Below are 13,971 nucleotides of genomic sequence, written 5' to 3'. Positions count from 1 at the left end.
TGTAAAAAACTTTGGGACCGTTAATTTTGGACTTATGTTTGAAGTATCTGAAACATCAAAGTGACAGTAAATAATAATTAGAAAATAGGCTTGGTATTCAACTCTGGGTTTACATATTGGAGACATTCAGTAAATGTCAACTGAATTGAAGTTCTAACCATTTTCTTCCTTTTAGGTCAAAGTCCCAGAATCTTATGGCAATGTAAGAGAAGTTTTACCATCATTTGAACTTATATAGGCTCATTTTCATGAGGAAAAAGAAACTTCCTTTTCCAGCTCCATACCTGAAGCAGTTGAGGGGACTCTCTCCTCTGTGCAAAAGTAATTTTAATCAGCTGATCTCAAATAACATAGAAAATACTTTATTTCAAACATACATCATTTTTTTTAAAGTTATTTTTTTCTTTTGTACAAAGGGAACATTGATTGCTTTTCTTAATACTGGTATCATTTTTCTTACCTAGCAGTTCTTTTTCAAAGGTCAAGGGTCTGCTCTCACTGTTTTCAAATTTCTGATGAAATAGAATCCAGGGGCGTATTTAACCTATTGAATTTTGATGGACTTTTGATAATCCCAGATATTTTCTAATTAGAGGGTTTCAGTTGATTAGTCTAGTATGCCAGCATACTAACTGTGTTCCAGAGCAGGTGTGTTTTGGTTTAAGATTGCTTCTTTTCGGGTCCAGAGTAGTAGTTAGAAGAAAGGATTGGTTTTCACTGTTACCCTCATAAACTGGAGACATGTTTAAAGCTGGGGTGGCGGTTGCATGAGGCTATGCTTTCATTGTTTCCTTGCTGTAAGCACAGGGCCCATGCCCCCAGCGCTCAGGCTAGGACCTGATGTCGTCTGGGCCAGGCATCTGTGAATTACAAGGGTGTGCGAATTCACACTTCACACGTTCGTCGCATGAACTCGTGCTTCAGAGCATAGTCCAATTCTTTAAGAACCTTTGCAGACTGAAGGAGTGGCGGTGGGAAGAAAATGGTTAATTCCAAGGTCATTTACGAGACCATGGAGGATTTGGACTGTGATTCAAAGTGAGCAAGTAGGCAGGAACTTTGGCGATGTGTCAGGAGGATGGCTGGAGGTCTGTCTACCTACTGAAAGGAACTCCTCACTAACTTTTCACAAAATCTAAAATCCGCGTGGGAACCCAGCTCCTAAGGGCCTCTTTCATGGTTGTATATATCTTATCACGTTGGTTTGAGGAGTTGTCCGTTTCCCAGTGGGGGATTGATTAATTCATCCAGTACCTCTAGGAGTAGGACCCCCATGAAAATGGAACAAGGGGAAGGTTAGTGTCCCTATATGGCAAGGGGATATGAATGTTAGAAAAGTCCAGGGGCTGGAACACAGTACTCAGCCCCTCCCAAATCAGGGGTTACCTGGAGGGATATAAAGGCCAGAGCAATGGGGAGGGATGTCAAAACCAAATCAACCAGTATCTGCCAAGCACTTCCTACATGGACATCAATGGAATAAGTGTCCTTAGAGACCAGAAGAAAGAAAAATAACAACATGGCCTTTTCACTCAAGGGAATTGTGATTACAAAGAGTGTCTGGGAAATAATCAAAGAACTGTAGCGTTTATGGGATGTTTACTGTGTGTTAGATACTGTTCTCTGTGCTATATATGTGTCATCGGATTAGTGCTCTCATCAACCCCATGAGATAGGTACGATGACTATACTCATTTTACAGATCTGGAAACTGAGACACAAGAGAATCTAATGTCGTTGAGACTTCAGACTCAAGCTTTCTGACTTCAGAATCCTTGCTTTTGAGCATTATTCTCTGCTGCCTCCCAGACAAATTTTTTATATTTCAGTGCCTCTGGGAAAAGGTGAAAGAAAAATGTAAGAGTATGCTTGACAGAGCACAGTTTGTCTGTGTTGCTAGATTTCTTCTACTCATTACCTGAACTCTTGTACAATATGAAGTATACAAAGAATCTTCTTGCTCGTTCTAAGATATTTGACCTAGGAGAGCTTGGAGGACCCTTGTCACCCCAAACCTAAGTCTTTAATCTGATCCTAAATATTCTTGGCTTGGGGCTAATTGGACCTAAGGGATTTTTTTTTGTTATTGTTCTAAAGTCTTAGCCAAGAAATATTTTCTTTTTGGACTCACTACCTGAAATGTGGGCAGCTGAGCAGAGTTTCTTGGTGGCCTTTGATCTCATTAGAGAGTTCTGGATTGGTGGCCCAGATCCTTGAATGAAATCTGATATTGAAATAACACCAAGCTGAAGTCATAAGAGGTTGCAGTGTAATGTACACAGTCAGAATAACCAAGATTTAGGAAAAATAAAGTAAGTTTCATTTGGCTTCATTTGCTCACTGGTGACTTTGGTTTCACTTGGGAGTGATTCCTAATCCACTTCTTCACATGGCAGGGACACAGCAAAACATAAAATCTCAAACTCCAATTTAGGGATTTTATTTTATTTATTCATTTATTTTAAGATTGGCCCTGAGCTAACGTCTGTTGCCAATCTTTTTTTTCCCTTCTTCTTCTTTTTCTTCTTCTTCTTCTCCTTCTCCCCAAAGCCCCAGTACATAGCTGTATATTCTAGTTGTAGGTCCGTCTAGTTCTGCTATGTAGGACGCCGGCTCAGCATGGCCTGATGAGCAGTGCTAGGTCCGCGCGCAGGATCCCATCTAGCGAACCCCTGGGCCGCCGAAGCAGAGCAGACAGACTTAAGCACTCAGCCACGGAGCCAGCCACCCGATTTAGGGATTTCAGAAGCCGTCAGAGCTTGATGAACAGCAGCACTCTTTATCACTCCAAGAAAACGCAGTGACAAATGCTGCTAACGAATGTGAATTTCTCAAAGTTCAAGTACTGCTCTGATGTCATCTTCCTACACTATTTTATCTGCCATGAATTTTTGCTTCATCACATTTGACCTTGTGTGAGGGAGGCCTGACCCAGAGACCTTGTCTTTCCTCCAAGTCCTAGTGTTTTCTTAAGGGTTTCTTAAGGGCCGTCAGCAAATGCGGTAACTACTTCATCTGGTACACGAACTCAGTGTTTCAGCTCATTCACAGATTCATGTCGCGAGTGTTTATTGGAAGCTTCCTGTGGACTAGGGTGAGCTTCAGGCTCTCCTCAAATTCCATACCCTAGGTGGCTCGTTTGTTCACCCTAGTCCTGGCCCTACGATACCCAAGCTCTGTGCAGGACACTGGGGCACAGAGCCAATAAAGACATGGCCAATACCCCCGATACTGACGGTCCGATGGGAGACACATAAATGAACCAGTGGATGCTCTTGTTATTGTCTCAAACTGTAGATGAAGCCACACTACACATTTCTCCATTCTCTGTAGCTGACTACATAATGAACTCCAAACAGAAAAAAAGAGGAAATTTGTATGTATGATTTCCTTTAAAATACCTTACACATTTTGCTGAAAAAAATATTCACATACTCCTCTATCAAACTCTCAGAAGTAATGTAGGGAAGAATATTTCTAATGCTGTTATTTACCAACTGGGTGGAAGAGTGAAACTCTCTTTTTTGTCTTAATGATAAGAATAATAATAGTAGGGTCAGCCCCAGGGGCCTAGTGGTTAAGGTTGGTGCACTCCGCTTCAGCAGCCCAGGTTCAGTTCCCGGGTGTGGACTTAACACCGCTCTTCTGTCAGTGGCTGTGCTGTGTTGGCAGATCACGTACAAAAAGAGGAAGATTGGCAACACATGTTAGCTTAGGGTGAGTCTTCCTCAGCAAAAAAAAAAAAAGAAGAAGAAGAAATGCAGATGCAAAAGTCTGTGGACTGTAAGTGGCCTTACCATCCTACTGCTTTGGAAGTGCCTTCTTAAAATTAAAACTGTAGTCAAATAGTAATTTTGGAAAGAGAGAGTTAATTTCCCTTTTGGTTTCTAACTTAGGTTTTTGGGAATCGCACTGCAAAATTCATGTGTGACAATACCAAGGTGGGAAGACAGGAGGATGCTGAATTCCTCTGTTAATGACTTTAGTTCTGCAACTCAACATCTGAGCAAGCACCATGCTTCCTTTTTCTGTCTCTTCTTGGTAAAGTCTGATTTGGATGATGGGAGACCCATTCAGACCGTCTACTTGTTTGCCTCTGTCCAGCCTGTGGTGACCATTGGTGCACACATCTAGGATTTAGAGAGGGCCATTTGGTCAAAGATGTTGATTTTATCAGTGCCATACTGGCCTTCTGTCGCGTTCTATGCATTCTTTTATTTTAAGTCAGTGGACTTTTTAAGATGTAAATAATTTAGAAACAAGTTTCTATTACATTTTAAAATATTCTTTCTTAATTTCTTCTTAATTACAGAGCAAAGAGATTGCATTCCAACTTCATGAGGATTTAATGAAGGTTCTTAATGAACTTTATACGGTAAGCACATAGTCTTCTTCTTTTGCAAGAATCTTTGGTTTAGAATTCTGGTTTGCAGGAACACTATTCACATTAGAACTCATTCCAAGCGAAGGTGTTGACCGATGCTTGTCTGGTTGAAACGTGGAACCAAGTGGATAGATATACACTGCTCTATTCCTTTGCCACTCCCTCCCGATTTGGAGAGACTTGTATTCAAGTAAATATGCACGTGTATGGAGCTAGCACACTTTAAGTAGCTAGAGTATGAGTGTCCCAATAAGACATGTTTTTAACTGGTTACATTGTACATGATCTGTACATATATTGAATTCAGAATATTTTGTTTTAAATTGTTACCGTTTGTGAATTAGCCATTCTGAGATTTGAGCAATTTATAGTTGCTTTTTTTTAGTACTTTAATTTTTTTCTTTCCATGTCAGTTAAAGTGTTTGGTTAATAACTTAATATATTAAAATTATTTTGGGGGGTATTTAAGATTTTATTTTTTCCCTTTTCCTCCCAAAGCCCCCCGGTACATAGTTGTGTATTTTTAGCTGTGGGTCCTTCTAGTTGTGGCATGTGGGACGCCGCCTCAGCGTGGCCTGATGAGCGGTGCTATGTCTGTGCCCAGGATTCAAACTGGCGAAATCCTGGGCCGCCACAGCGGAGTGTGTGAACTTAACCCCTCAGCCACGGGGCTGGCCCCAATAATTTGCTTTTCTGAATTTAAATTTTATTTAGGTTACTGCATATAATCATAAAATATTAAATAATTTAAAACTATCCTATTAAAAAGCAAAACAAAACCAATGAGGTTGCAAGTTGGAGTTAGTCGTATGCCTCTCTAAATTTTTTTTTACACTTAATGATCATATTAAATACAAATTCCTTTTGGAGAAATTTGATGAGTTTTTATTTTATGAGAGAGAATACGTAGTGAGAAATGAGTAATATTAATTTGTTCTAACTATAGATGTTTGCATTTTTATTGTACAAGATTATTTGAATTTTTCTTTACTGGCAAATTAAACCTGAAACTTATTATTAAAATACGTTTCTTGATTTATAAATTCCCTTTGTTTCTCCAAAGCTGTGTGTGTAAATGCATTTTTGTGAATTGAAATATTTTAAATTCTCCACTGATACTTAGTAATTAAAAGAACCTGTAGTTTTAAACTTTTGTAAAATGAGTGATATTCTTCTAAAATTCACTTTCTAGTTTTTTTGTACCTGCATGATAAATTTGTATTTTGATAGAGCGTGTTGCTACATTTGTACTTACGAATTGAATGGACAGTTTCTCTGGGTTAGTTCCTCCTTCGGAAACGTTTGACTTTATGCCAAAGCCTCATGTCCTAAGGTCACAGCTGTATAAAAAACACCTAACAAAGGTGAGTTTTTGATGATAAAGGCCATTTATTAGCCCATGCTTTGTGCAGTTTGTTCATTTCTGATAACCTAAGGTATCAACCATTTCTAGAAATCCTCGATTTAGAATTTAAAAGTTAAATGAGGGACTGGCCCGGTGGCGCAGCGGTTAAGTGCGCACATTCTGCTTCTCGGTGGCCCAAGGTTCGCTGGTTCGGATCCCAGGTGCAGACATGGCACTGCTTGGGAAAAGCCATGCTGTGGTAGGTGTCCCATATATAAAGTAGAGGAAGATGGGCAAGGATGTTAGCTCAGGGCCAGTCTTCCTCGGCAAAAAGAGGAGGAATGGCAGCAGTTAGCTCAGGGCTAATCTTCCTCAAAAAAAAAAAAAGATAAAAGTTAAATGAGCCTTGTGCCACTGAGCCTTCCAAAGAAGAAGTTCTGTGCCCTCTTCCACTGAACTATGTTAAGATGAGGGCTTCACAGCACTTTCCTTGTGGTGCCGTTTGCTTGGGCATTGTTTTACTTAAAAAATATAAATCAACCTCTAATACTGTAAAAAATAAATCTGCTGGTTGTCACGACATCATGGACGACAGCCTGTTGGTTATGGTCTGAAACCAGTAGTACTCATCAAACCAACAGTTGCAAAGGTAAACCTGATCATTGAATACAAGAAAAGTCAGCAGAATGTCCTGAAAATTTTCTCTCAGTGAGGGGTGTGTATAGTGAAATTTCTCTGGATTCAGCCTAAGCAGTGGTCTTAGACATTTAGCAGATTCCACAGTGGAATCAAGTAAGCTGACACGCCCTCAAAACTCTCATCAGTATCAGTCTGAAAGCCTGAGGGAGCCGAGTTCTGGAAAAGGCCCACAGAGTTTGAATGACCCTGTCAAAGTCATTTAACTTCTCAGACTCAGTGGAAGAATTAAGTGATGGAGGAGACAAGCAACGAGGTTGTAATTAGGTCATCTGGAGGTCACTTTGAGCTCTTGCGAAAAAATTTACTTTAACCAGAGAGCGTGTTCGGCCCATGTTAGAGGTCTTGTCCATGGGGAAGGACCTTTAGATCGCGCACGCACACACACACACACACACACGCACACACACACACTTTGCTCTAAAAGAAGGTGTTTAGGCTCTCTTGCACTTTGAATTCAGATACACAAATTCTGTCTTGTTCAAATGAAATCTATCCATTACGCATATTCCATTTACGTCTGGAAAGAGAAAAAAGATGAGGAGCGTTTGTACAATGACCAGCAGTTGGGGGCTGTGGTTTAGGTTCCTATTCACCCACTGCCTGGTCATGAACAAGGAGCCTTCTGAGTTGCGTCACACGCAGAATTTTGTACAACTTGTGATGTAATAATGATTGCTACAGTAACAGGTTTAAAATATGTGGGAAATTGAGGAATTGAGGGAATTACATTTTCAGACAAACATTCACCGCTCCCTTCCTCTGAGCCCTTGAGACTCTTTGGGACCTGAAGGTGAACATTTTAAGAAGTATGTTAATTTCTGGCACCCGTGGAGTGCTTTATATTAAATTACAGTCAACCTCAGTGGTGGCCGGCAGCCTTATGTGTGCACTTCCCTAACCCAAAATATTCCTCCCACAGGCCTCTTGATTATTCCAAAAGTTCTATCAGAAGGCTTTGTCCTAAACAAAATACAGCTGCCCAGGAAGGAAAATAGAAAGAGATCCTTATTGGGGCCGGCCCCGTGGCACAGCAGTTAAGTTTGCACGTTCTGCTTCGGTGGCCCAGGGTTCCCTGGTTCAGATCCTGGGTGTGGACACGGCACTACGTGGCAAGCCATGCTGTGGGAGGCGTCCCACATATAAAGTAGAGGAAGATGGGCATGGACGTTAGTTCAGGGCCAGTCTTCCTCAGCAAAAGAGGAGGATTGGCAGATGTTAGCTCAGGGCTAATCTTCCTCAAAAAAAAAAAAAGAAGAAGAAAAAGAGATCCATATGATCATTTTTACCTGGAGCGAACTGAGTTTTATCACATCCTTTGAGTACAGGTGTGTGCATCGGGCCTGAAGGACTGGACCTCTGAGCCGGGCACAGAGGAAGGGGACATCACAGTGTCTTCTGGAAGGGCAGGAAAGGCTTTGAAGACATGTGTCTCCTTTTCTATATTTTTGCCTCAGTCTTGCCTTTATTTGCAGAAATGAGACTTCAAAATGGTTTTGAGCCTCCATTCAGATTCTTAGACCATCACAAGGGCCAGCCAAAGCAGTTAGGATTAGTGTGGCATTGAATAACAGAGGGATGCAAAAGAATGGCATAAACAAAATAAAGTATATAGTCTGTCTCCCGTTAAAGAAGTCCAGAGTTTGGCAGCCCAGGGCTGGTATGGAGTGTACATAAAGCCATCCAAGAGACAGGCTCCTCCTAATCCACTGTTCAGAGGAATGTAATTGTAACTTTTGTCCTTATAGTTCAAGATAGTTGCTAGAGCTCCAGCCATTGTATCTGCATTCCTGAAATGGAGAAAGGAGACTCCAGCAGAATGGAAAAAAGGAAGAAGGGCCTGCCCCCTGTTTCTTAAGGAGACCTAATGAGAGCCCCATGTAACACTTTCACACACTTCTCATTAGCCAGAACTTAGAACATGGTTCCATAAGGAAGTCTTTTAGCTGGCCAGCTCATTGCTCACCAGTTAAAAATTGAGGATTCTTTTAATTTGAGAGAGAAGGGGCGATATCGGTAGATAACTAGCCATGCCCGCCAGAGTAGCTAACATTTACTGCATGCTTATTTATGTATGTGTTCTTTATTGCGCTAAGCACATAGCTTGCACTGTCTCACGTAATCCTCACGGCATCTCTGAGGTCATTACCATCATCATCCCCATCTTACAGATGAGAAAACGAAGGCTCAGAGATGCTTGCCAAGTGAGTAGTAGAGTTAGGGTCCCAAGTCCAGGTCTGGCTCCAGAACCTGTGCCCTTTACTGTCATTTTATCTCTATTGCCATAGTTTTTGGGAACCATACTCTATCGAAGATCTCTAAATGTTAATGTCGCCCCAAGAAAACAAAGCACGTAAGCAGTTTATGACCTGCTCGTCTGTATTTTTTAGTATCAATGGCATTAATGTTGTTTGAATAAAAATATAGGTGAAAAATTGAACACATGGCTCAATGACAGTCTGTACTTAGAAATGTCAGTTTAAATGATCTCTCCCAGATGGAGGTCACTGGGCCGAAGAGTGAAGGAGTGAACCCAGACCCTCAGACTCCCTTTCAAAGAGTCTAGTCCACAAGTAACTTCCTTCTGAGTCTGATATTTGAAAGAGACCTAAAGGATGGCATCAGCAAGTGTGGGAGTGGGGTTAAGAAAGCAGGGAGAGTGCGGTGCTGTGAGGAGACAGAAAGGCCTGGCCTGGTAGTCAGCAAGCTTGAATTTGAGTCCCAGCTCGCTTAGCCACTCTGGGTATCTGTAATCGTCTGGGTCCTCCGGAGAAACAGAACCCGTAGGAGATATACACACACATATATTGAGAGATTTATGATAAGGAATTGGCTCCCCTAGGGTGGAGGCTGAGAAGGCCCAAGATCTGCAGACAGCAAGCCGGAGAGCCAGGACGTAGTTCCAGTCCCAGTCCAAAGGCCTAGAACCAGGAGAGCCAATGGTATAACTTCCGCCTGAGTTCAAGGACAAAGCGGGAGAAGACCGGGTCTTACCTCACAGAGAGGCGGAGAGAGCAAACTCTCCCTGACTCCGCCTGTTTGTTCTTTCATGCCTTCAACGGATTGGGTGAGGCCCACCACACTGGGGAGGGCAACGGCTTCACTCAGTCCACTGATTCAGATGCTGGCCTCATCCAGAAACACCCTCCCAGGCACTCCCAGAAGAATGTTTAAACAGATGTCTGGGCCTTCAGGACGCATAAGATTAATTAATCGTCCTAGCATCTGACAAGGCCTCAGAGCGTGGTGGGGAGGGTCAGCGTTTACCATAGCCCCGCCACTTTCTGGCTGCATGGGACTCTGCGTCTCAGTGTTCTCATCTATAAAATGGAAATTATAGGAATACCACCTCTTAGGGTTGTGATAAAGAATAAATGTTTCTAAGACTAATGTATTTATTCAGCAGACATTCTCTGAATGCCTCCAAGTAGGAGGCACAGCCCAACTACTTCCTCTCAAGGCGTTTACGTTCTGGTGAGGAGAAACAGTAAACAAATGCGTGTGTAATACGACAAGTGTGCGCGCTAAGGGGAAAAAGAACACGGAGTCAGCGCAGAGAAAGCACAGGCAGTTCTTCCTAAGTGCTGGTCGTCGTTGTCATCCTCTTCACCATCAGCGGCACGGGGATGGGAACACGCCTTGTCTGCCTCTCAGGGTGAACGTGGAGACCAGGGATGATATTAACGATAACGACAAATGGTTTTCACCTATCTATGTGGTTTTTCCTTACAATGAATATATATTACTTTTGTACACAAAGAGAAAGGAAGGTAACTTCCCTGAAGAAAATCAAATCAACGGTGAATGTGAACAGGGCGGCGATTCAGTTAGTGGGGAAGTGAAAAGGTGAAAACAGAAAAATAGTGCCGCGGAAGGTGAGAGGGAGCATTCAGAACAAAATTTGCCTGATCATAGAACAGTGGTTTATGGTGTAAGCCTGTGCCCGAATACCAGAACCTCAAATAGTTACACTGTAGTTTAGTAGAAAACAACTATTTGTCTTTTATTCATATTTCTGTACTTTGCCTAGGATTTGCAGCATCATACTCAGCGTATTAGGAAACAAGGAGCTTACCGTCCTCGGTAAGCAGATTCTAATAGAGGTTAACAGACGTCGTGATAAATCCACGTGAAATTGATTGTTAATTATGTGTAATTGATTAGCACACTCCCTCTACATCAGTGACACACATGGCTAGCCAGCGTCAAGAGGTAATCCATCCTCAAATTCCATTAAATCAAGAGGAAAGAACTGAGAAAATGAAGATTTATGCAACCCTAACCGCGAGGCAAGCACGTTATCCCATTCATTTCTCGCAGCAGCCTATATAAGGGAGTTATTCCTAATCCCGGTTTTACAGATGGGAGCGGGGGCTCAGAATAATTAGTTCAGGATCACACAGACAGTAAAAGAATGCTCCAAAACGTAAACCCAGTCCCACGGCTGAGGCCCATGAGCTCCCCGCTGGACGGCTGCCGTAGGAAAGGACTGCCGGGCCGGTGGGGAGGAAGGAGGGCGGAACTTGATCTGAGGGAGAGAGAAAGCTCTTTGCCTGCCTGCGCTGATTGACGCTTGTGAAGACCACTGAGCTCTCCAGGCTGTTGGTATGGGTTCCGAAATGGCAAACCCAATGGCTTTGTACTTTCAGCTTTAATGTTGGGATATGTTCATCTGGGGTGTCTCCTTAGAACATAACCTTTCATTTAGTTTTCATGTTGTTTGTGTCAACACCACCTGTTTAGTTGTATGCTCATACACAGTGATTACTGCTAAGTATCCATTACTGGATACCCCTCTGTTTCCTTCCCTCTGAGCTCCAGCTCCGATTTGCTTAACAAACGTACGTAGAGGATGGGATCAGTCCTGGTACCAGCCCAGAGGCTGCCGAGAGCCTTGTGCAGGAGCTGTTTGCAAAACAGGGTTGCTGAAGGCACGTGGATACCCACCCTGGTCTTACATAGCTTTGAAGCACTTTTCTCTTTCAAATGTTAAAATAAAAAGTTAATTATTTTTCAGAGGGAGTAGGAGGGAAGGCCCTGTGTATTATTTCTAGCCTCTCCTTGCAAACTTTCGCCTGGAGAACTGACTGCAGAGGAAAGCTTTCTCGGCTGGCTTTGTGAGCCTCCCACGACCCGCAGCTACTGCATTCTTCTCTCAGGAAGAAACATGCCCAAGGCAAGGTGGAAAAGTCATTCGAAAGAGCCCCAGATGCCTGCCGCCTCTATCGCCAGATTTTCCTCTGAGCCTCAAAGAGCTTTTTGATTTTTTTTTTTTTTGGTTAAGTATTCATTTTAGCCCAAGGGCACTTTAAGTATTTGAAATATATATTTCTGTAGTGAAAATAAAACTTCATTCCTTTGAGATGGACTACAAAGAGGTCTGGGTCCCAGAACAAAGCACCGAACAAGGAGAAAAACAGTGTAGATATGTTAAGATATGTAAAAAGCTCCCCGGTTGAAAACCTCTTTGGAATACCACATTCTGTGATGCCACTTGGAAAACTTTTCAAAAAGCAGTCTATTTGGAGATCTTGGGCTGACGAAGCGTTTCCATCTCCCCCTTCCCCTGGCTTTACGACTAGACGCTTAGATGGAAAGAAAGGTGTTGGCATCGTCTGCCTCCCTGCCAGCTTCTGAATCCTAACCCTGGCTCTGACCCAGTCTGACTTCGGGGGCCAGCTTAGCTAATTTGACCTGGCTTCATTTTCCTGCCCAAGTGGTCGGGATTGATGAAACTCCCATTGCACGGACCTCTGAGGACAGAGGTTTGGTAAGAACTTCAGGTGCTGATGTCTTTGGGGGCTCCCTGCTAACTGATGAAGCCAGCGGCTCTCCAGCTCCTGCGTGGAATTTGCACTTTCTCTGTGAGCTCTGAGAATTAGTTATGGTTGGTGCTTATGAACTACAAATAAGACTGCTTTTTAAAAGAAGTGAGTAATAGAAACAAAAATATATCATTTATTTGCCTTAGAAATGAAAAAAAGTGTTGTGCAAAGTTTGGTTTCGTAAAAACAAAAAATTTCTAAAGAATGTTTCATATCAAGAATCTGAGTATTTTATCCAAACTATTACATTGTGAAATACAGTATTGCAGGTTTTAAAGGATTACAGAGTTTTAGTAACAGGCATCTTAATCAGAACGCTCTGTTTCTGGTGGGTAATTAAAGTACTTAGCTCTGTTTACCATTATTCATCAAATCCAAATATACTGTAGAAAACATACCCATAAAGTGAATTGTGGGCGTTTTCCTTGGACCAGAAATGTTGACCAGTAGAAATGCAAAAATCATGCAAAGGAAATCAGGATCTAAAGCCGTTGTATCAGGTGACCCATTTCAACATATCTTAACTGACAGTGTTATCTGAATTTAATCCTATCCTGGCCTGATAGAATTTTAGTACTGAATGGGCCTTTAGAATCAGTCAAATTAATGTGCTCATTTAAGGAGAATACCACAGAGGCTCAGATTAAATGATTAACTGAAGTCCCAGGTTGGAACTGAAACCCAGGTTTTATTTTAATTCAAATCAGCAAATTGGTTCCTTTCACATTAACGCTGCAGGGCTGGAGCTTCAGGTGAGAAGGCCCAGGTCAGGAGGGCTGCAGTCTAGCAACCTTTGTCAGGTACTGTTCTAAGCACTTTACATAATTAACTCTTTAAATTCTCCCAGCAGCCCTATGGGGTAGGCGAGGCACAGAGAGGTTAAGTACCTTGTCCAAGGTTACACAGCTGGGAAGACTCAGACCAGGCAGAGTCTATGCTTGTAGCTTATTATTGGTGATTACAACATAGGGCAGACCATTGTGTACCAACAGACAGGTTCAGGGCAAAGGCTTTGGAGATCCAAAGAGAGAGGGCCACGTTGAGGATTCAGAAAACTTCGGAGAGGAAAGGGTCTGAAAACGGACAGGAGTTCAGCAATAGGAGAGGTGGAGGGAGAGGTGGGAAAGCACTGGAGGCAAGAGGAGCAGTGTGAGCTAAGGCCGGAGCTGGGAGGAGCCCGGGACAGATTCATGAATCTCCCCCTGGAGCCATAGGAGGCTGGAAGGAACTTAGGCAGCAAGAAATGATTAGAGATCTAGTCAATCAGTTTGAAAACGCAGAAAGCTTTCTTGCACAGATTAACAAAGGCCTCTCACCTTTCTTCTTGTTTTAATAAATGGAGTGAGAAGTACTGGATTTGAGGCACCGAGTATATGTGTCAAATTCTAAGCCGTTTTTCATTGAAAGGCAAGGATTCTGCACCAGTCTTTCCATCCTAGTTGACGCTGCAATTCTGAGGGTTGTAGGGCTTTTATGATTTTAAGATTCCGTGTGTCTTGTGTCCTCAGCTTAAATATTTCATACGCTGAACCTATGACTTAGATGTCGGATACACACAGGCCACGTTGAAGACGTGTGAAACATTTTCGCGGAAAGAATTAAATATTTAAAATGGCAGGTGACTTTGAAATACTACTAAATCTGTTGGCGCTTCATTCTGCGTGGACTTTCCCCTCAGCATCGCCCACTACCTGGAACTTTCCTCTTGTCACTTCTGCTTC

The 13,971-nt window shown here is 42.5% G+C and overlaps 1 protein-coding gene across 7 annotated transcripts in view; it reads left to right on the top strand.

Annotated features, from left to right (window-relative positions):
- SRGAP1 (SLIT-ROBO Rho GTPase activating protein 1) overlaps positions 1-13,971 on the top strand; it is a 258,542-nt gene that overhangs the window by 149,272 nt on the left and 95,299 nt on the right. For 4 of the 7 annotated variants that reach the window (XM_046684107.1, XM_046684121.1, XM_046684127.1 and 1 more), the window contains one exon: positions 4,313-4,375. In XM_046684107.1, the coding sequence (XP_046540063.1) occupies positions 4,313-4,375 (63 nt within the window). Of the gene's footprint in view, positions 1-3,921; positions 3,942-4,312; positions 4,376-5,614; positions 5,749-13,971 lie in introns of those variants that run through there. The other 3 variants (XM_046684141.1, XM_046684113.1, XM_046684149.1) reach the window with 2 other exon arrangements.

Source organism: Equus quagga, chromosome 1, assembly GCF_021613505.1.
Source record: "Equus quagga isolate Etosha38 chromosome 1, UCLA_HA_Equagga_1.0, whole genome shotgun sequence".
Taxonomy (NCBI): domain Eukaryota; kingdom Metazoa; phylum Chordata; class Mammalia; order Perissodactyla; family Equidae; genus Equus; species Equus quagga.
The sequence above is the reverse complement of the archived record's forward strand: the minus strand, read 5'-3'. Positions and strand labels throughout refer to the sequence as shown.